At 39.3% G+C, this 24,307-nt stretch overlaps 1 protein-coding gene across 1 annotated transcript; it reads right to left on the bottom strand.

The window, feature by feature from the left end:
- Positions 1-210: 210 nt before the first annotated feature.
- Positions 211-23,625, bottom strand: LOC146307079 (calcium-activated potassium channel subunit beta-4-like). Its single transcript, XM_084711046.1, has 4 exons — positions 23,300-23,625; positions 18,205-18,375; positions 2,954-3,081; positions 211-1,147 (listed from the first exon to the last, which is right to left on the bottom strand). Exons 1-4 carry the CDS (start codon positions 23,462-23,464, stop codon positions 826-828), a joined length of 786 nt encoding a protein of 261 aa, XP_084567172.1. The 5' UTR covers positions 23,465-23,625; the 3' UTR covers positions 211-825.
- Between the last annotated feature and the right edge of the window lie 682 nt (positions 23,626-24,307).

The following is a 24,307-nucleotide window of genomic DNA, read 5'->3' as shown; positions in this document are numbered from 1 at the left end:
TTTCACCACTGACTATAAGACAGTCAAATAAAGGCAAAACAGCCCCCAAAATCTCAGAAATATTGGACTGTAGCAACAGCAGGACGGGGAGGGTTGAACGGCAGCAGAGATTAGAGCTAAGAAGTTGTAAAGCTGACATTAGAAAACTGAGAAATAAATGACTTGTTGTTTGACTCACACATTCTTCAGATTGTACTATCAAACTGCGATGACAGACACTCATTTATCTCTCAATATGCAATTTAAACCCAAGAATCCCTCAATGAAAGATTGCACTGAGTCATAGGAGCTAGAAGAACAGCAATTAGCCTGAAGAGATGTTGAAGAGGACTTTGGCTCTCTATTGATTAACAGTTATGGCTACTGGGACTCAAAGGGAAAACTACATTAATAGAAGAGCTACAGTTAAGACCGCAGTAAAGAGCAGTAGAGTTCCACGTGTCAGTCCTTAGGTTTGAAGTGTGGCTCACTTTTCCTGACTCATAATTCTTTGTACCATCCATCACAACACTGTTGTCATCATAGTGACTCTTCGTAAGGACTCGAGCACAGAGGAAATCCTGATTACGATCAGAAGATTCGACTCAGCAGGAGTTACCACTGATCCAGTTTGTTGAATTAAAACCAGAAGAAAGGTGCTGAAATCTGTAGGCAACAGGGTGGATTTCTAATCATCCTCTTTTCATGTCTGGTTCCAACATTTCTGATCATACAAACCACAATAGACAGCAGCAAGCTGTCGGTGGCGTCCTCAGTCAACTCCACCCACCAGCATGTCAGCATCCTTAAGGGATTCAATTTCATGATGTGAAAAACCGTTTCCTCTTAATGTTCTCGATCGCGGCGTCGCACCGGCACCGCAAACAGCGGTAGGGTCCTTGTTGGTGAAGACAACTCGGGGTCAGAGTTTGTCGAGAGGGGGTCTTCGGCCTTGGTGCAGCGGCGGTCTGAGGCGGTGGACAGGTCTTGGCATACTTCGTAGGAGCATTTCCTCTTCTGGAGAGCCTCTGCCCGAACAGCCAGGGAGCGCGCACACACCGTCAGGAGCACAATGAGCGTGCCCAGCAGGAGCGACACCATTGGCCAGAGGACACAGTGGAGCAGGACACTGGTGTCATGGGAACGGCGCCACAGCACATCGTCTGGCCTGAAATCACAAGACGAAGATGAAATTAAAAAAACAATAAAAAACTGTAAATGCAGAATTGAACATAGGATCTTGGGAACATAGGACCCACAGGAACTTTGACTTTATCATCTGAAATAATCTGTAACTCTTTCCCTCTTTGAATTAACTTTATTATCCCTTAAACTTGATTTCGGTGCTCACACATTGGCTGAAACACCACCAGTTCCACAACAGCTAACTTATGTACAGTATGAATGATAAAACTCAGGTTAAACTGGTCAACTGGTTACATTACTGTGAGGGCCATTTCTACCCCCTGCACTGCCCTGGATACAGCCCTGTGTCCACTAAAAAGTTTATACAGTACAACGAAAGGCCAAGTAATCCTAATACTACAGAAGTTTTTGGATATAACCTTTATATCACCTCTTAAATAACCTCATACATCAAGTGACTGTGTTTCCTCACCGTAACAAACGTTCTGAGTGCTCCAGTTCTTTTTTTCTCTATAATACAAAATAAGAGCTTATCTGTAGCATCAAGGAAGTCCCACTGGACCCTCATTTATGAAGCAGAGTTTCCTCACTCTGCTCCTTCTGGTGCAGAGATAAAAATAAAACCAGCCAAGGTCACAGGTAAGTATCGTCTGTGAATAATAGGAGGATTAAGCTGACACGCTAAAGGAGATCTCTGTTTTTCTCCGGCTCATCAATTTTCACTTGCAGCATTTATAAAAAAGGACAGCATAGCCTGAATGAAAAAAAGGAGAGCTTCTTTTATCATTGACAATCTACAGACAAATCCCTTTATACTTCACATCCTCCAGGTTACAGCAGAGGCTTCATTAAAAAAAGACTTTCAGTTTCAAAGAGGATATTGTGCACTAATCATCTCTCTATATCTTTATATAAGTGTTTGTTTTGGTGCAAATTCCAAAAAGAAGAAAAAGGTGAAGTGAAGTACCACAAATCTGTGGTTAAGAACAGTACTTGATTAAGTGTTAGCTTACTTTTAGCACTCCACTGAAGACTGTGTCATCTCAGAAAATGAACTGGACTTTTATTTCCAGAGCCACAGACTCACAAAATGATTCCTCAAATCATGTGACCAAATTCAGCAGAGACACGGACGTGTCACACATTTCAGCGGCATTTAAAATACAATTTAGCGATTGTATTGTGTGACTGTGATTAACGGCTTCAAATGACTCTTAATACAGTATTTTTTCAGACAGTGTTTAAGATGATCAATTAATATATTGTGCTTAGTTTTAACTGCTTTCTGAGTGTTTTCTTACTGTTAGACTACTTGTCTGCTCTGAATTCAATTTTGCATTTAATCAACAGGGAAATTAGTCACCAGGAACATCCCTAGATGCTTCACACTGCAAACCTGCTCTGTGTCTGATTGGGGCTTTATCTTTAATGATTATTCTTGTAAACTTAAAGAACAGATTTTGTCAACCGTAAACTACCTTAATTTCCTCACGGAGTGGTGAATCGTGCCATGGGTCCGATAATTAATGAAAGCCTGACGTCAGTAACGGGCCCTGAGACTGATAAACAGAATCAAATCACATCAGGGTCACTGACCGAGCTGCTGTATTTGACGCGCTGGGAGTGAGAAAGGGAATTAAAGAAGTGTAGTTCTGTCACAAATATCCCCATGTAATTCTGCAGGTTGCGGCGGCCACCTGTAATCTCCCGCGGTAACAATGATGTGTCACCGAGGCAAATTTCACAGCATCACACTTCATCACACAGCCTCTGTTTCCAATTTATCTGTATCACACCTTTAAATAGACTCCACTGTACTGTGTCTCACCTCCTCTGCTGGTTGAAGAAGCAGGTGAAGGACTGACTGCTGACCTCTTTGGTGAAGTAATCTTCCCACCACAGAACACTGTCTTTGTTCTTCTGGTTGTCCCTTTCGCAGGGAGGGACGTATGAACACTGAGAGACACAAAACAGATCAATATCAACTCACAGTCATCAATAAGATGAGATAAGATGAGATGAGATGAGGCTTTATTGATCCCCAGAGGGCAAACTTCACAAAGACAGAAAATAAGAACAGATGAGAACAGTGTATGAAATAAATACAAATAAGAATAAAAAGTATACAAGAACAATTAAACTTAAAATTACAAAGTAACTAATAGTACAAAGTTCAGTATATGCAGGAGGATTACTTTAAAATGTATTCCAATATAGTTACTAATTAACTAAAAAATGTAGTCAGTAATCTAATCCTAGTATCACAATATTAAAGTATTACTTTTACTATTGCTTTTGGATTACCTCAATACTAAATATGTTGGATTTCTGTGTGGCTAATGTTAGCGGTTGGTCTTTCTAGCCAACAATAACGGTTGTTCTGTGTAGCTAATGTTCTGTTTAGCTAATGTTAACAGTTGCTCTGTGTAGCTAACATTAGCAGTTGGATGATGACAGTATTTTCACAGCTGAAGACAGAACTGTCACTGTTCTGTGAAGCTGTTCCTCTTGTTATTCTGATTTAAAGACAAGAATATGAAATTTCCACCCCGATTTTTACTAGATGTAACTGTAATCTCATTACAACTTTGTTTCCCCCTGTAAGTGTAATGGAATACAGTTACCTCTTTTTTTGTATAGAAATTACATAATCCCACTACATGTAATCCATTACAGTTATACCTGGATAACATATAACATGATTAATGTTATTTTAAACATTTTAACACTATATTTTATTTAGTTGTCCCAGTTATAATTATTTGTCAGGTATGGACAGACGTTGGAGGACTGTTTTGTCACTCAGGTATTCTGACAAACTCTAACAGTGACAGTGATGATCAGCCAGCAGGGGGTGCTGTAATGAGGTCAAAACAGGGTGACAAGTTTCATCCTGATTGGCTCAGTGGGGGTCTGCATAGTTCTTCTCTTCTTCTTCAGTGTAGTTTCAGTTTCAGCTTCCAAACATAACCCCTCTCTCTCCCACACACACACACACACACACACACACACACACACACACACACACACACACACACACACACGGAGTCACGTAGCAGGAGGTTGATTGGTGCCTGGCTGGTTACTGAGGATCAGCTGGTTGCTATGACGATGATGTGATTGGTACAGAGAAGGGGGGTGGAGGGGGAGTCGTGGTGATTGCAACCTAAACTACATTCATCAGCTGAGCACAATGAATAATAATATGACATCAAAATGAAAGACAATAAAAACACAACATGTGCCTCCATCACAACAGGCACATCTCATAAATATACACTGGAATAAGTACTTCGTAAAAATAGCAATACTTCAGTGTAAAAATACTCTGTTAAAATTAAAGCTTAAAAGTATGATTAGTATGTTGTACTTTAATCAGAGGTGCTGTGTCACATAGTATTTTTATCACATGTATTGCACTATATGTCACCTATACACCAGAATCTGACAAAGTCATTTTTTCTCTGGTATATTAATGATATTTCAGTTTGTCTTTTCCAGAAAATCCATTGAAAACTTTTCAAAACTTTTAAGATTTGCATCCAATTAAACTTTTTTTCCTAACTTTATTCACTGATTAATTGGGTGAAACTGGATCACATTTTAAGGAGAAAATATTTTGTTTTCCCCTGTGATGTCCTCCTGCTGCTAGCTTCAACTCTCAGTTACTTAATTACAGAGGTTCTAGCTTGTAGCTAACTGCTACAGCTAGCTAACTGTGCACTCCCTTTATATCTGAGCCCCAGCTCATGTTTAACTCCAATGAAAACCAGAACATACTTCTTCCATAACATATGATAAGATTAGAAAGTTGCGTGCTTGTGTATGGTTGTCTGCCAGAAACACTCCAACCTCTGTTTGTCCCACCTAACTCACCTAACAGTTGGTGTCTCATATCGCCATTTTCCGTGATAAGACAGTACTCAGAAGCACTGGGTGTTGTAGTCTCACATAGCCAGACTGATCTCTACACTAACATCAAGTTGTCTGGTCTTGTCAGAAAACTCTGCACTGTCTATGAATAGCTGAAAGTTGAGTCAGAGCAACCGGAGGACATTACAGGGAAGACCAAAAAATGTTTTCTCCATGAAATATATGAAAGCAACAAAGTCATCTATAAAATAAAAAAATAAAATACACTCATACACACATATTGGGACATTTCAGCTTTGTTTGAGTGTTTTAAGTGATAAATGTGACGACCTTGAACTCGACCTCAGACGTGTTTTATTTCCTGTCTGATGTTTTTATGAGTTCATGTGATCAGATCAGATCTTGACTGGATTTGTTTGTCTGTTTGATCGCAGCTTAGTGAAGGTCCAGAGACCATCACACACACACACGCACACACGCACACACGCACACACACACACACACACACGCACACACGCACACACGCACACACGCACACACACACACACTTTCTCTCTTTCTCTCTCTCTCAGGTAATTGACAGCTTACTGCCCTGTTTGGCTCAGCAGCCATTCATCCTCAACATCCATTCATCAACCAGCCAATCAAACATGCCTCACCCGGTGACATCATAAGTGGGTCGCCCTCCCGGATGATTGCCGTTGCCATGCCAACAGGTGGAGGGTACAATTACGAGAGTGAGTGTGTGTATGTGTGTTGTAGTCCTCTCTAATAAATGGCCTAAATGAGATCAATCCAGTGTGTGTTGACATGTTGGAGGGTTTTATGAACACACTGATCAGGATGATGTAACAGTCTGAACACCAAAAATCCCCTCTCATTTACATTCCACGCTCAGGTGTCGTTATTTCAGGTGTTTTATATTCAAAGCAGGGACACACTGACTCGTGTGGAGCAGTTTGACATCCTTCTCTTGTAAAAGCGTCTGAAATAAAGGCAGTAAATATGAAGCACGACTGTAACTCTCCATGGGCTCCAGCCAGAATTTTCATGAGAATCTCTTAAATTAGCATTTTCCTACTCAAACCAATTAAACAGCTCTGTCTCAAAAACAGAAAGAAATCGACAATCACAAGTTGTTTTCATTTTAAACTGGAATTACTGCCTCACAGACGCCTCTGCCGACCAGCTTACATCCATGTCTGTATAATATTTGTAGTGAAAACTTTGTAAATTAAGGGTATTTTTTCAACACCATATCAACACAGTGAATCATTTTCAGGTTGAAACATGCTGAGACTATTTTTACAGAGGAGGACAGAGGACTGACAGAGAGCTTAACATTATGATGTCACAGTGAAGCTGACCTTTGACCTTTCACATCATGTTGGTATCTTACTGATTTTTTGTCCCACACATCAAAGACACTTCAGACAACATGGACGTGACGACACATGAACAACTAACAGTGAGAGTGAGAGCATCAATCACTTCCTGTCAGGCTGACAGCACCGACACGCTCGTCCTGATTGGATCAGACAAGGAGAGAGAAGAAGAGGACGTAAACTTTGTCCTGTTGAAGTTCAGAAGCAGCAGAGCGACAAAGACGACACCGACGTCTTCAAACATTAAAACTCTGCAAATCTTCTTGAAACTGAGACTTTCTGACCACACACAGGGACGGATGGTGAGCTAATGGCTAACATGCTAGCTAGTCAGTATTACATATTGGCTTTGTTGCACAGTTTTCCTCCAAAAAAAATCAATACTATATCATCAATTTGATCATATCACATATCCATAAATCTAAATTTCCCATTTATAAAACATCTTATATCACTTTTGAAAAACAAGTCAAGCAAAACATTAATTTGATCCTATATTCTCACAATAACACAGCCATCAAAATGGAATTTAATTACCCCTTTTAACATTTTTAACATTCTTATTAAAGTAAAAATATTAGCATAAAAACATACTTAAAATATTAAAAAATAATGATTCTGTATTATGCAATCTGTACGTATTAAAGCAAGTTATTCTATGGTCTGTTTAGCTAAAAGTGAAGTATTTTACACAGACTACTGTATGTACATGTCTGTGCCATAATTTATCACCTGACATAAAGATTAAATCCAGACACTAAAATGTACAAATATGAATATATTAATCACCAGACTGTCTGCTGACATTATCAGTGTTGTTGTCTTATTATGAATTTAAATAGATAATCAGGATCTATGAGTGTGTTGTGTTCAGGGACCGGCTGTTGCCTTTCTGTCTGACTCTGCACACGACTAAACAGATTAACATGAGGCCTCATCCACCTGTCTGCCTGCCTGCCTGCCTGTCTGTCTCTCCTCTGTCGGGAGGTGAACAGGTCAGTGATGGATCTGCTTATTTCAGCAGGTGTGTTTGTCCTGCTGTCACCTGAGAGGAGAAACCACCACATCAGCTGCATCATTTCCTAACAGGCCTCCAGACTAGAAATAAATCATGTTTGTTGTTGCGTTTCAAAAAATGACCCAAATGAAAATTATAAATACAACTTAAAGATGCAACGTGAGGCAGTTTACAGTCGGGCAGCAAACTGTGACATCTTTCCTTAATCAATCAATTAATCGATTAATCAGACCTACAAAATCTTAAAAATGTTGCACAAACTAAACAACCTCTTAATCAAAGTTTTATCTCCACAGCAACATGTTCCACGTTCTCTGACAGCGTTACTTAAAAATATTGGTGCTAACTAGAACCATGCAGGGTTTTTGGGCTTGTCCTCATAGGAGAACCATTTTGGTTCCTGTTAGAACTTTTTCTAAAAGTTCAATTGGAACCATGTCAAAGAGTTCTACAAAGAACCCAAAATAAAGGCTTATATCAAGAACTATCTGTGAAAGGTTCTATTGAGAACTTTTTTATGGTGCAACGGTTCCACCCAGAACTCTCTCTGGACGCTCCATCCAGAACATTTCTGCCTTTCTGGCGACGCTAACAAGAATCCAGCTGGGGTGTCCTACCAAGAACATTTTTCTATTCCAATGGTTTTAACTAAAACACACCCATTGGGTTCTACTGAGAACCGTTTTATACTGTTGTACAAACAACCCTCGATGAAAGAGTTCCTCAAGAATTTCAACAATCCATTCTGAAACACTGAACTCATAATTTTGGTTAATAAAAGCACAAAACGTCTGATTTAATGACCTCAGAACAGACAAAATCTTTGGGACCCCCTGTGATTTCTGACGCCCCTCTAAAGGGGGCCCGGACCGCAGTTTGGAGACCAATGGTATGAGTGACTTGCACTCTGACAGAGGACAGGAGCTCGTTCCTGCTGGCTGCAGAGAGTAAGAACAACTAAAAAAGTTGTTGTTGCAGCAAAATGTCAGTGGTTATTATTAAAATCAGTTTTAATGGAGTGAAGCAGGGGGAGACAGAGGCTCCTGGCTGGGCAGGGAGCCACTGAGGGCCCCTCCGCCCCCCTCCGCCCCCCCGATGCTCCAGAAGCTCTGCCTCATTACGCTTAATTAGTTTAAGTTCGCAGCACACACACACACACACACACTGATTGCTGTCGTCATTCCTCTGTGATTACATTATTTTCTGTTTCCCCCTGAAGAAACGCGTGCTTCCATAAATGAAGAGCTGGTTCTGACCTTTTCACGCTGTGTTTCTACACCGACGACGTCCAGACACAGAGTGAACTCGGAGGACATTTTCATCTTTAAATGATTACTTTGGGATCAGAGTTCGCTGTTAATATTAAAACACGGTGAAAGTCAGAGGTACGACCTGTCGCAGCGCTGCCCTCTGGTTACCCGCCGCTCCTGTCATTTACATTTATAACATAATTAAGTCATAAACGAGGAAATTACTCTGCGAGTAATTGGCTGAGTGAAACCACCCACCTGCCTTCATCTCCTGTCTTCCTTCCTCTCACACTGAGTTCATGTCTCCGTCTCTCCTTTTACAGCTCAAAACACACAATTTAGAGCTGATTTTCTCTCTAAATGACAGGAACAGGGAGGGAAATGAATCTGCTGTACAGGAAGGATCAATGAATAAAGAATACTCAGTGAATCTGCAGGGGTTAATGTGGTTATTGATCAGCACCTGCGGTTCAATAATCACTTCAGCTGTCTAATCTCAGTCAGACACTTTATTCTATTTGTTCTGTTTGTTGTTTCTTCTTTCTCTGAAACTAATCTGACTGTCATGTTCGATTAAAACTACATTTATTTTATTAAATATGGATTGTGCAAAGTCTTGGAAGTTTGCAAAATGTTCAAAAACTATTAACTGACTGTTTTATAACAACTGCTGTCAGCTCGGCTTGAACAGGAAGTCCCGCCCAAATTCAGCTGATTGACAGCTTGGCAGGCAAAGGAAAAGCAAAAATAAGGGAACGAGCTAAAAAAAATAAATGGATAAAAATAAATGAATATATACAGAATAAGTGAACATTTATTCTGGTATATTTTGTTATTTATCGTCTATATTTTCACACCAAACATCCACCTGTGGCTCCACACACCAAAACAGTAATGACAAATTCCCACTTCAGGAAACAGGATGAACCAAGGAGCACGTTCCAGTTCCAAACCCCCGGTTATTCAAAGTGCATTCTGGGAAATGTAGTCTGTCAACGCAACCTAACAAAATTTATGTAAATGACAAATGACCTTCATTCAAAAATGAGGCAGCGCTGCACCTAATAATTGCTTTTTAACAATTAGTCTAATGATTATTTTTCAAATTAGTTGATTGATCTGACAATTCATTCACTGATTAATCTAATGTTTTTTTTTCAATTATTCAATTAATGATACAATTAATTACCCAAAATAAATATCATGTTGACCAGGCACAATTCATCGTGACACACAGACGCATGTTATGCAGAATATTTCTGTTAGGGATGAAAACTGTAAACTCTGTCTTTAATTGATCATTGGGAAAATTGACTATGAGTTAACTGATTAATCAGACTTACAAAATCTTAAAAATGTTGCTGTTACTAAACAACCCCTCAATCAAAGTTTTATCTCCACAGCAACAAATAAATCAAATATGGTGATTTTAAAAAATAACATCTATCAAATGTTATAGAATCAGCTGGACTCAAACATGGAGAGTAATCCACATCATATCTGCACAGCAACGTGTGTGTGTGTGTGTGTGTGTTGAGATTTTACTTTCAAATCAGCTTTGGTTCGTTGTTAAGACTTATGAAACACACACACACACACACACACACACACACACACACACACGCCTCAGGATGCTGTCATTACGTGCGGGCAGAAAAGCACTCTGGGAAAATATAGTAGAGAGCTGACCTGTATGTGTGTGTGTGTGTGTGTGTGTGTGTGTGTGTGTATGTGTGTGTGTGTGTGTGTGTGCTGGTAAAGTAAAACACACACACACACACCATTCAATCCATTTCTAGTTTAATGGAGTCTGCCAAGTCGGGCTAGGCTGGCTACATTAGTATTAGAGTGTGTGTGTGTGTGTGTGTGTGTGTGTGTGTGTGTGTGTGTGTGTGTGTGTGTGTGTGTGTGTGTGTGTGTGTGTGCGAGAGAGCAGTGAGTTATGTCTGTATTTGATAGAAAGCCCGGGGAAAATTATGAGCTCAGAGCAATAGACTGCAAACTGGCTCACAGAGAGAATACAATAAAACTTTTTTTCCCTGTATTATGATATTTAAAGGGACAGTTCGGGTTGTCTGAGGCGCTTATCCATTTTCACCACTTTACCTTGCTGACAGACAGACTTTTCAGTCTCTCCAAACCAACCAAACTCCACTGATAAAATCTGAATGATGAACTTGAGCTCATACGAGGTGGAAGTTAAGTTTTGAGTTTAATCTTGCCCTCGCTAACAGCACGAGTGATAAAACATTTCAACTCAAAAGCTTATTTTTTCAGAACTTTCAACAACAAATGGTTTCTAACAGTGAATGGGATTGACTCAGGTGTCACCTTGTGACCTAACTGTGAAACATGAGCCACACCAGAGCTGCAACGATCAGTTGATTAATCGATCAAATTAAAATTAGTAATAAGTTGCCTACTATTTTAGTAACCGTTTCAGGTAAAAAATGTCAAACATTTGCTGGTTGCAGCTATAAATGTGAAGATTTGCTGCTTTTCTGTCATTTCTGACAGTAAATGAAGAGAAATTGATCACTGATTAATTATCATCAGAAGACAGTTAGCCCTGAAGTAAGCTGTACGCTCTTTTTGGAGATGTGGTAAGTGTTGAAAACAGTTGTTGTTAGCATGTTGTCGGCTGATCTCAACATGAGACCGACCCTTCGAAATAAAATCTGCAGTGATGACGGTAATGAGCTGCTCATCACACCTCTGATATGTGTTTAGTTTGGTCTGATAGAGATTTTATTTGACAAAAACTGCTGCAATGATGGATAAACCTGCCAAAATATGTGCCAGCGTGTGTCAGAAGACTCTGTTTTTCTTTTGAACTTTGCTGTGATTGATGTTGGAGTTTTAATGTCACCCTGAGATCCAAATGAGACAAAAGACAAACAGAAAACAGACACCGTGTCCAGTCAGACACTCTGATATTTGTTTTCACACCTACTGAGTCCAACGAACATCATGGTGCTTCGTTTGTGCAGCGTGTCCATGCACACACACACACACACACACACACACACACACACACACACACAGACACACACTGATGTACATACACACATGAGTTTGACATTAGTGTTTGTCAAATTTTAATTAAAGCAGCAGGTTTGATTCGTTATCAGATCACAAACACCAGCTTATCTGTTCCTGTTTACAGACCAGCAGAGCTTGATGGACGTCTGACACACACACACACACACACACACACACACACACACACACACACACACACACACACACACACACACACACACACACACACACACTCGCTGCAGCAGCTCAGCCGTGTGTGAAAACTCCTTTTTTTCTCCTTCCAGACATTTTGTGTCTCCACAGTTCATTTTAGTTTGTATAAAAATGAAATGATCTCCTGACCCCAATAAACCACAGACGGTTCAGGAAGTGTGTGCTGCTTTGTGTATCTGTGTGTGTGTGTGTGTGTGTGTGTGTGTGTGTGTGTGTGTGTCGATGTGTCTCGTCTGCTCAGACCCACCTGTCACCACAGAGACATTTTGTTAATATGTCCTTTATTAAAAGACAATCAGTTTTTTTTCTCTCTTTGTGCTCAAGCCGACGACACTTGTGTCCACAAAGTCAAGATAATCCAAAATAAAACCATTTTCTCACCAGGAACAAACATTTCTCTTCACAGAATTGATCCTAAAAAGATTTGACAGATGAAGTTTGTGGTTTATGTAAAAATAAAGCTGCATATCTTAAATCAGATCCCTGGTGAAGCTTTGGATTGATCACATGAACCACAACATGACGGAGAAGTAAAAAGTATTTCTATAAATTTGTTTAAAAATGTCTGACAATATTTTCATTTTTATTTCCCTTTTTATTTTATTATTTTGTTTCTATTATTTATTTCATTTTGGGAAATTTGTTTCATTTAAATTTTATTTAAATTAGTCTTTGTTTACTAAAATCTTTTAATGTTTCTTTTGAAAATATATTTAATATATTAATATTATTATATATTTTTATTATATTTTGTATTACATTTTGTTTTTATTACTTAAAAAAATCCTCTTAAATTTTCTTTTTAAAAGTATATTATATTATAGTATATTATATTGTTATATTAAACATTTGTTCATTTAATATAATTATCTATTTTAATTAATAAACTTTACTATTATTTTTGTATTTTATTTAAAAAGTTTTATAATTTTCTTTTTATCTTATTTTATTTTTTAATATTTTTATTATCTTATATTGTTCATTGTTTAAAAATCATTTCAATTTTAAATATTATATTTTATTATTTATGTTTGATCTATTATGTTAATTGAATGTTTAATTATTATTTAATTTAAATAATAATTAATTTATAAGATTCCTCTTTTCTTTGCTCCTACAGTCAGTACAGTGGGTCAAAGACTGTAGTGGATGTTTATGATGGACAGTCTGGTTATAATTGAACTGTTTGTCTTTGTCTTCTCTCATCTAACCTGTTGGTTTGTGTCTCAGATCTCAGTTATTAACTTTAATTCAGTGTTATTATCACTGACAGAAATGATGTAACAACTCTACCAAAATAAGAGCTGGAATGATCCTTTAACAGCAGCACATACAGTACAAACACACAGAGACATTTGGTGTGTGTGTGTGTGTGTGTGTGTGTGTGTGTGTGTGTGTGTGTGTGTGTGTGTGTGTGTGTGTGTCAGTGCTGCTGTTGATCTTAATGTCATGTCAGTCATCTGGTCCACAGGCGGCTCCATTAACTAATCGCCCCCTATAGACTCAACACCAATTAACTCTCTTCATCTGTCAGTTGTTCCACAGAACAGAACGTCCACTTTAGACTCAACTGCAATTAACTCTCCCTGTCTGTCTCTCTGTCTGTCTGCCTCTCGAAGGTGAAGGTAAAAGGTCTCATGAAAAGGTGATTTTGATCAGAATATCTCCTTAAACAAAAATTGTATATTTTTATCTGAATCTTTCTTCGTGTCCATGATTCCCACCACCTATGATACTGAGCAGTGGTGCATGAAGTATTACATCGAAATATATTTGTGCAATATGTAATATTTGGCCACCTGTTGAATATGTAATATTTGGCCACTTGTTAAATGGAATATCATGAATTAGTTTAATTGCCTGGTATTTCTGGTGCTGATTAGCGAGGATGCATTGTATCACTTTCTCATACATCAACATGACTAATTTGTCCAATCTTTCCGGACAATGGGCTGAACGTAGATCACTGTAAACTAGATCCTGGGACTTAGAGTTCCAGGTACTCTGGGCGGAAACGAGGCTTTAGTTACTTTCCAACACCGCAGTTTAGTTTAATGTTGTTCGACTGTGGTCCTTTTAGAATGAACCTCCAAGAGCTTTGAGGAAAAATATATGATTCGTAAATGTTTTCACCTTTTGTTTGCAAACATGAATGTGCCTGCAAGTCAGAAAAGGTTACTGGACCATATATCTACATATAAATATAGGCAAGTTTGATCTGTGTGATACTAAAGACGAACAGAGACACACAGTTCTGTCTTTCTGCAAACATGCAAATGATGTTTTCATTCTTAAAATTCAGAGCTTGGAGGAGGCGGAGCGTTGCAGCTCCTCGGTGTGAAGCGTGACTCCCCTCCCTCCTCCTCTCCCTCCCTCATTAGTTCTATATAAAAGGTCAGAGAGTGTGTGAGTGAGACGGTGTGACATCCATCCTAATATTCAACCTGTCTCTCTGTTGGACATTAAAGGATTTCTGAATGAAGCGTGACTTCTTTCTCTCTCTCTCTGCCTCTACACATCATCTCTGTTGCGGTCACCATGGCGACTGAGCGGCATCGATGACGCGCCGTCTCTCCCCTCTATATTTACTCTGTTGCTGTAGCGACGACCCAGACGTGCACTAAAGACAGAGGAAGATTAGAGGAGGAAGACGTCCCACAGATGGACACTGACTGTGTTCGTCTGTACTGGTGTTTTTATTTTGTTTTTCAGCTCAGGACACACGCGTCTCTTCCTCTCAGGGTGTTCCCTGCAGCACATGGACGAAAGTATGTGGACACCTGGACACCACACTCGTATGTGATGGTTGAAATGTCATTTTAAAACCTCATTCATTAATGTGCTGCTGCATGAACACACTGTCCACCAGAGTTTGTAACCTGGCCGCAGGATTTGCTTCGATTCAGACACAAGAGCATCAGTGAGCGTTCAGACTATAAAAACAGGAGACACAATGAAATATAAGCCATAAAGTCCAGTTTGAGTTACAGAGTTTGAACACTTGGTGGAACACTGCCCGGTGGTTTATTTCACTTTACAAGTCTGGAAAGTTACCACAGCTGCAGTTATTTTACTTTTTGCCTTGTCGATTGTAGTGTTCATGTTTAAAGGTGCTGTATGTGTAAATATGACCCCCATGCAAAATGTCAGCCTCCTTGAATGAAAACTGTTGGTAAGAAAGACCAACCGACAGAGCGACTGACCAATGGGGGGATCAACCAATAGAGCAACCAATCAACAGAGGGATTGACCAACGGAGTGACGACTAATGGAGGCAACGACCCACAGAGTGACGAGCATTTGACCAATGGAGCGACCGACCACCGGAGCAACCTGTAGAGCTGCTGGTTGCCCAACTCAGACCAAACTGTCAAACTAGGCAGTACTGATCAATAATGGATCAATATTCTCTCACCCCAAATGTTTTCAGAAATAAATTTTAGTGATTGTTTAGCTGTAATGTGAGAAACTTTGTGGTCATCGTGGTCAGTGTGTCACCCACCAGCTCCACACTGAAGTCACCACTGAGCGTGCTCCGATTTCAAAAACCCAAGATGGCGACCTGCATAGAGCCAAACTCGAGACTTCAAAACTGATATATAAGCCAAATATCATTCTCTCCAAACCAGCCAAACTTCACTGGCAGAAACAGTTACTTTTACTTCATGGAACACAGGAGTTACTGGTCTGCTGCTGCCTCCATCTGTTATGCCTCATTCACACATGCAGCCTTTCCCAGAAATGTTCCAGCATTTTCCCTGGAAGGCGTCATGTACGAACGAGAGCTAGAATTGATTTTCTGGGAAATCTGCGTTGACAATTTTACGCCTCACGACTGAGCAACATTACAGAGGATATGCCAGGAAGGCTGTGCTGTGAATGAAAGCAGGAACAGCTGGGAAGGACTTTGCTCCACCTGTGAGGTAAAATTTCCTGTTCTTGCTGGTAGAGTTTGGTTATTTTTGAGAGGGTGACGTTTGGCTTATCTAACAGCAGTTTCCCATCTGAAAAGGCTGTCTGACAGCAAGGTAAAGTGTCGATCGCCATCTGCGGTAGGTAATGGATAAGTACCTCATACAACCTCAAATGAAAATACCTGAACTATCCCTTTAAAATGTCTCTTCATTATAACTAAATAGTCAAAACAAATCCAGGAGAAACCGACCCAGATCAAATTGACACAAAAATATGATGGTGTCCATATACTTTGGGCCACGGCTGAGGTTCAGCAGGAGATTAAACTGAATCACACACACACACACACACACACACACACACACACACACACACACACACACACACACACACACACACACACACACACACACACACACACGGCGTCAGCTGTGATGTGTTTACTGTCAGCTGTTTGTTAATGGTGCCTTCATTCACAGTCTTAATGGAGTCTCAGTGCTTCAGTCTCACTCCATCTATTTCTGCTCAGCTCATGACTTCAGGCAGCTGTGATACAAAAACCATCTCTCCTGACGATCATACGATAAAAAATAACAACAAGAAAAACATGTAAATCACAACATCGCTGCAGCACTCACATTTTTACCTCTGCAGGTTTTTACTCATTTAACCTGTGACTCGCCTCATTTTAGAAATTGATGCATCGTTCTGAGCCCTCGTCCTCAGAACACACTGATTCAACCAGTCAGACCAGTTCAACACCATCTTCATCTGTCCTATAACCAGTATGAATGCATTCACTCACTCCCTAACATTAAAAATGCAAAAATAAACTCATTAATTGGACTAAAATGTCATAACCATTGATTGTTTTTTTTTTTATCTCTTGTTGACACCATATATGCAGGAAAATCACGTTGGATCACAGTAAATATTTGGTTGATAACTTTATTAATTAACATATTGTGTATCAATGTTTTGCACATATAATTTGAGATATGGTATTAGCAAGTACACAGATGTCATTATAACTTGGGGGGGCAGTGGTGAAATGGAGTAAAGACAAACTGCTGTCTCTATTTTGACTGCAGTATGAGCTTCTCATGTAACCTTTTACCACGAGTACAGAGAAGAAGAAAATTGTTGGTTTCAGCTCCAGTTCAAACATTACTGCATGCTTTTTATAAGGTTCATTAGTAGAAGTTTGGTCAGCTCAATTAATATGAATTATTAATGTTAAAATACCCTCTGCTCCCGGCGGTCTTTCAATTGGAGAGACGTTAAACCAAACTCCATTTGAAAATCAGGTGTGTTAAGGTTGGGTCATATTCTGTACTTTCACGGTAAAAACTTTAGTTCTACCATGAGACTCTTTTTTTTTTTTTTTATTTCAATCTGCACACATATAGTTTACACTATTTTATATGTAATCTATGATTGAAGCAGGCTACAGGAACACTGCAGGACTGCAGGACTCACGCAACATCATAAATTGATCAATAACAAGTGAGGAAGAGTCCTACGCTGTAAGTGGATCAGATTTTTATAACTGTCACTTGGTTGTCAATGTAAATGAACATTTTGCTCAATTAAACCGTTACAAACATCTGCTCCTGGCACCAGATTATTGATGATTTCTTACAACTCATAAACAGACACTAAGTCATTCGGCAAATATTAGGAATTTAATTTGATCTTAGTAACACGAAACAGGATGTGTTTTTGTGAGCAAACTGTACATTTACTGCGAATAGACAACTTCACTGCTAAACTTTAACCCCTCTGCTCTCTTTTGTTCGTCCACCCACTGTGCACAAACACACTCACACACAAACACTGCAGTGCTTATGCAGCATGTTGATGGAAAACTGCGAACTGCACAGAAAGTTTGGCTGCTCATTTGCTGCTGAACTCTTTGAAATGCGTGGACAAGACAGAAACTATAGACGCTCCAGTGTGGCGTGAACAAGGTCGTCACACAAGTGTGATGCTGCCGTGGCATTTTCAGTCAACAACAAGGGTAAGAGTGAGAATAAATATACGAAGTTGCTGTCCACCACTGGATATACCTAATATTAGCCATATCCACTAGCTTAGCTGTCATCAACTCAAGCATCAATACATTATCTTATTAGCTACAAGTTTAACAAATATCCACTGAAAAGCTTGTGTGCACAAGAACTCGCCTTTAAAGGGGTTAGAATATTTTTTTGGGTAATATCTCAGTCTGTAACTGTTGAATCAACAACAAAACAGCATGTTGTAGTAGAGAATGTACTTGCTGATGCTGTAGTTTCCTGCAGCCACCATGAGATGTTACTAAAGAGCCAGATTTTTTTAAAATGTCACAGTGGAGTAATTAAAAGCTTTTGTTTTGTCGTACCTTTGGGTTGAGGACCAGCTGTTGCTCATCAAAGTGCAGCAGAGCCACAGAGTTCGACACCGAGTTGTTAACGAAGATCTGCAGGCAGGGATACAAGGACGTCCCTTTACAGTCCGTACCGCACGTAAACACGCACTCGAACATCTCCTCCGGACGCAACACCGACACCACCTGCAGGAAGAACAGACAAAACCAATCAAACTTATTTCTGCTACTTTTTTGACCATAAAGACGACAAAACCAACTGAAACTCACAAAATTTTGAACCGATTATCACAAAATTTTTAATTTTGGTAGGAACTCACAAAAGCTGAAATTTTATGTTTTCATAATTAACACTTGATGTTGTGCGTTCAAAGATCAGAGCCTGCAGGTGTTTTGGCATAGAGCTGATTAAATCGCCCCCAGTGACTGAATTTAATTTTAACAAGTAACCACTATCACACAGTCTACTTCAGACTTTTTGTCACCTTGTGTATTTTTGGAGCAACGAGCTTTTGTTTTCAAGACAACAGGCAGTCCAACAAACGGCTCAGTGGAACATATTACTTTTTTCAGGGCTCTGCACTAAACAAAGATGTTTTTTTAAGTCTAGAGAATGACGTGTTGGTAAGAAAACCTCTGCAGCACCACAATATTTAATTTAAAATGGTACTTTGACACACGCTTCACCTTAAACTAATAATCCTACGATTTGGAAACTGCAGCAGATAATACTGCACATGTACTGTGTGAAAAAATAAGCAACAGCAACAAATATTCAAATTAAACATACATGTAACTGCTGTCAAAATGAGGAGACAGGAAGTTCAGATTGATGCAGATTTTTCAGATGAGAAGTGGAGAGTGATGGCTGCGTCTCGTCTCCCGGCTCATTACAGGACTGAAATAACAGCTGCAGGCATGAATATAAATATCAATACATGCTAAACACACGATCAATCTCTGCAGATTTGATAAAAGTCCGACCGTTCTTCATCACTTAAGAGGTCAGAGAACTGCAATAAAGTCAAAGTATTGTGATTTATGTCACATTAAGCTGTGGATTAGAGGATGACGGAGTGGACTCTGAGACCAACAAAAAAATAAAAAATAAAACAAAACAAAAGGCTTCCACTCTCTGTAATGCATGAACATTATTTCAGGACGATGCAATAAGCTAACAGCCAAATAAATCAGCTTGGTATGAATTCGTCATCCACAGTAAACAGCTAGGAGTGCAGGCTGGAGCTGGCTGTAATTTTTTATGTCATGAAAACTCCCAGTAGCTCTGAAACGCTGTGCAAACAGTTTTAATCATCCACAGTGGAATAAAGGAAGCAAACGACCTGAAGGTGGACTAACCCAGTTTGTATCGACAGCAACAAAGATTAAAATAAATAAGCAGCTGAGGCTGAGGCTGGCCGAGCTGAAATTTCAAACTGTATTTTTAGATTTTGGTCAAAACTAAAGGTCACGTTTGTCTTCTGCTCTGCAGGGAAAGAAGATGACTGATACGAGCCGGTGACCCTGTTTGAACAAAGCAGAGGGGACTCTGAAACTGTGATTAACTTCCAACAAAATGAGTTTACTTTCATTTAAAAAACAAACCTGTGAATCAGATTTAATTTTCATTTTGTTTAAAAATGTGATACACCAATTTAAGAATTTTTAAGTGAGTGAAGCAACAACAACGTGTGCAGCTGCGTCGATCATATCACAGTGTCGACACATCGTAGGCAGAATACGCTGTTACTGCACTTAAGTAGATTTGTCAGGTATCTGTACTTTACTTCAGTATTCATGTTTCTGACAACTTTTTACTTTTACTCCTTACAGCTTCAAAACAGACTCACTGCTTTAGTTTTAATGCATTTGACATAATGAGACAAAAATGACAGAACAACAACAAAAAACATAACAAAACAAAAACGATGTAATAGAGGAATGTCGTAAGACAAAAAAGACGAAGAGAAACAAAAGAGATGCGACACGACAAAAACAACTAAATGACGTCACAAGATGAAACAGACAGAGAGGGAGACTGAACCACGGAGAGAAGGTGAAATTCAGTTAGCTATTTTTTTGTATATGGAAACAATTTTCAGACAGGAAGTAGTTCCTACGTTAAACTGCTCACAGCAGAGTCTGTAGGTTACCTGGAGTAACCGGGTCATGATTTCTGGAAAGAGACGCTGACATCGAGTTTTTCCAAATGTATTTTTTGGCGGCTCCAAACCTAAGCAATTCACACCAAACCAGCCTAGATGGATGGACAGTAGAACAGCTAAGAGGAAAAATACATATTCTTGATTTTGGGGTGAACTTTTTCTTTAACTTCCATCTACTTTTGTAACAGCAGGCCAAGCATGTTAGTCCAGACGTCCCTCTCTAAAGCAAAGTTTTCCAGCTCCTCCTGGGAGATCCAAGGTGTTTCCAGACCAGATGAGACATATAATGTCTCTTCTGGGTCTAAACCTCGCGTCCAGGAGGATCCTGATCAGATGATGATGAAGTTTCTCTATATTCTGATGAAGAGCAGCAGCTTCCCTGAGCTCCCACAGAGTGGATGAGACCAGAACAGAGCTGTGGATCACCAAAGTTATTTATCTTCATCCTCCGGGGATCATGCATGTCTGCACTAAATATCATGACAATCCATCTGATACCTGTGGAAATACTTCAGAAATTAATCAGCTGATGTTGCCGTCCTTTGAGTCACGCCGCCGTGCGTCTAAAAACAGCAGAAAACTAAAGGGACGACAGTCGAGCTGCAGCAGAAGCAGCAGTGACGTCTGGCCTCACTGACAGTTTGACTGATGATTGACAGCTTGGTGTGACTGATCGTGTCAGATCAGATCACCGTCTCTGTCCATCAGAGCCACCGACACCAATGATCTGTGTCCTCATTTATTACTTCACTCGTTACCGAGGACGGAGATTAACACAGATTACCTCAGCCTGAGTCACGGGAATCATCCACTGTTCATTTTGACATCAGCATTTTTAACATTTTTAAGACTTAACAGCGACGTCTCTTTCCAAAAATCTTGACCTGGTTACTCGTGCTAATCCACAGACCCTGCAGGAGGACGTGTCCATCTACAGATGGACGAGAGGTTAAAGCTCAGCTGAGAAGGACGCCGTTAGTGTTTACATCCAGCGCCGTCACGAGCACGAGCCCTTCGTCCATGAGTAGGAGCATGCTTCCTTCAGTGCAGTTGGCGAGTGTAGTTGGGTAGAAAGAAAACAGTTCCTTAATGAAACTGTTCATAAAAAGACTAGAATCTGATAAATCTCCAAAACTCAGCAACTCACAACAAAACAAGCTTGCACTTTTTGATTCTGTGGTGAACTGTCCCTTTAATAAGAATATTTTCCTATACTGATATGATGTATATCATGATATATCATACAGTATATGATACTCAAAACGACATTCAGAGCAATTAATTGTTATTTATTTACTTTAAGTAAATAAATAAATAAATCTTTCTGTCTGAATGAGTCAGATATTTGTACATCAACAACATGATAAACTCATATTATCACAATATATGAGATAAATATGATTTGTATGAAAAATTGCAATACTGTGATAAAAAAAAGATATCCCAATCCTGTACCAGACTGTTATGATATCTACTGTTTTATTAAAAGATGAATATTTTTATTTTATTAAATAAAAGAACGGCTATTGACTGATGCACTGTTTCTGTTTGCAGTTGTACAAACCTAATTCAAATATTCACTGACAAAGAAGCACTTTTAAATTTTAGAATAAACACTACATACTGTACACATCAGATAAGGACACAATTTCAACTAATAAGTTATCTATTATTTATTAGTTATCTGTTATTTTACCACTTATCATTACTTTCAGCACTGATACTGGTAGTAATACGTCGTCCTAAGTCTTCTGGAAAAAAAAAAAAAGACTAACTAGGTAACTGAACCTCACCTTTTCCCTCTTTGTCTGTTTTCTCTTGTTACCTTATTTTTTATCATTTTATATTGTTTTTGTATCGTTATGTCTTGTTTGTTTTGTTTTTTTATTGCGTTGTTTTTCGCTTTCTACGTTGTTTGTCTTATTTTGTTTTACTATGTCTTTTCGTTTTTGCTGTTTTTTGTTATTGTGTTGTTTTTGTCATTTTACGTATTTTTTTTGTTACTCCTGATCTTATTTTGGTCTTGTTAAGTCTTTTATGTAATTTTTGTCATATTATGTCTGTTATGTTGTCTTTGTCATTGCATCTTACCACGTTTTTGACTTATTATATCTTTTACGTTGCTTTTTTTCTTGTACGTCTTTTTCATTTTGTTACCCGTTTTTTGTCCATTATTTTTTTATTGTACTGTTTTTGTTATGTTACGTCTTTTTTGTCTTATGTCGTTTTTGTCCTTTTTACGTCTTCTATGTTCTTTTTTCTTGTTCCTCCTTATGTCACTTAGGTCTTGTAATATCCTTTACGATTTTTTGTTTTAATACGTTGTTTTTGTCTTATGTTTTTTTTATATGCTTTGTTATTTCGTCTTTTTCATCTCATTATGTTTTTTATAGGGTTGTTTTTGTCTTGCTTTGTCTTTTTTGTTTATGTCATTTTTGTTTTGTTTCGTCTTTTTCATTTAATTATTTTGTTTAGTTGTTCCGTTGTTTTTGTCTCGTTACATCTGACCTCATTTTGGTCTTGTTGGGTCTTTTCCATCTTGTTAAGTCGTTTTCGTTTCATTGCGTTAAATAAATAAAGTAACAAGTCTGTTTTGAAAATGTAAGGAGTAAAAGTACAGATATTTGTGTTTCTAAAAAAAAGTTAAAAAAAAAAAAACTCGTCAGAAAAGTAAATATTCAAGTAAAGTACAGATATCTGAAAATCGTTACTCCCTCTGCACGAGCACAAAAAAGTTACGCCACTGTGACGGGCAGTGACACTGCTAAAAATAACGTTAAAGTGGTCAGTTTGAAATAAAACTGCCTCCATTAACCCTCAAACTACTAAACTACTCCTAAACTACCACTACACGTCCGTCTAGTCCACGTACCGCCGGAGTACCGGTTCAGACTCGAGGCTCCGGCAGCTCGGCGGCTGCTGCTCGGAGCTGTAGCCGGGCTCACCGTGCAGTTTGTCGGCTGACTCTGGAGGCTCTGCAGGGTCGGGCTGAGCCAGCAGAAGCCCAGGATGAAGAGGCTCAGGATCCCGCAGGCGATCAGGAACAAGCCCAGCCTGATGCTCTTGTCCTCGGCCTCCGAGTACTCGTACGACACCCGCATCTTCGCCATGGCAGCCCCGTGGAGACCGACACCTCCGCCGGCATGGAGAGCAGGAGGAGGACCGGAGGAAGAGGAGGAGGAGGAGGAGGAGGATTGGGTGGATGGATGGAGGATGAAGGAGGAGAAAGAGGAGGTGCCGACGCTGTTCGCCTGCAGCTGAAGAACTGTTGAGTTTAAACACAGCGGCTGGTTTGTGTCTCTGAATGTGTTTCATCTCCCCTTGGATTCATTTTATCTCCTCCTCCTCCTTCACTCCCTCTCCTCTGCCTCACTCCTTTTCTCCTCCTGTCCTCCCTCCTTCACACGTTCTCTCACTCTCGGTTCATTTTAATCACCTGCTGCCAGCCCTGCAAGAGGTACTCAGATATTTTACTGAAATATAAGTAGAAATACTCTGTCTCATTAAGAAATACTCTGTTATATTAAGATTTTACTTGAGTAAAAGCAGAAATACTCTCATATTTAAGACTTCACTTGCATAAAAGTAGAAATACTCTGTTACATTTAAGACTTCAAAACAATTTGTGTCAGAACAAAAGTAAAAAGTCATCTAAAACTAAATATTCAAAGTACAGATACATGAAATACATGTACTTAAAGTCTTCCTATGGAAGCACCACTGCCACAGATAGAGGACATTTACATGCCCGCTGCAGGAAGACAGCACTGTCCATTATAGAGGACACTAGTCTCCCTGCACATGGTCTGTTCTCCTACGTTCCCTCAGGGAAACGCCTGCAGAGCATCAGAGCTCGGACCATCCGCCTCAAAGACAGTTTCTTCCTCCAGGCGGTCAGACTATTGAATGTATGTGATTCTGTTGTTATTTATTGATGTTTTTACTCGATGCTG

The sequence above is a fragment of the Lutjanus erythropterus genome, chromosome 22, assembly GCF_056507025.1.
Source record: "Lutjanus erythropterus isolate fLutEry1 chromosome 22, fLutEry1.hap2, whole genome shotgun sequence".
Taxonomy (NCBI): Eukaryota; Metazoa; Chordata; class Actinopteri; order Lutjaniformes; family Lutjanidae; genus Lutjanus; species Lutjanus erythropterus.
This window is presented reverse-complemented; position numbering and strand designations above follow the sequence as displayed.

What these genes read in the sequence shown, in the direction of transcription:
- LOC146307079 (XM_084711046.1), bottom strand. Translation starts at nt 23,464, where the DNA reads ATGGCGAAGATGCGGGTGTCGTACGAGTACTCGGAGGCCGAGGACAAG. An exon ending in GTCAGCCGACAAACTGCACG is followed by an intron (nt 18,376 to 23,299) that starts GTGAGCCCGGCT and finishes TTCTTCCTGCAG; the next exon opens with GTGGTGTCGGTGTTGCGTCC. An exon ending in TTCTTCAACCAGCAGAGGAG is followed by an intron (nt 1,148 to 2,953) that starts GTGAGACACAGT and finishes TTGTGATTTCAG; the next exon opens with GCCAGACGATGTGCTGTGGC.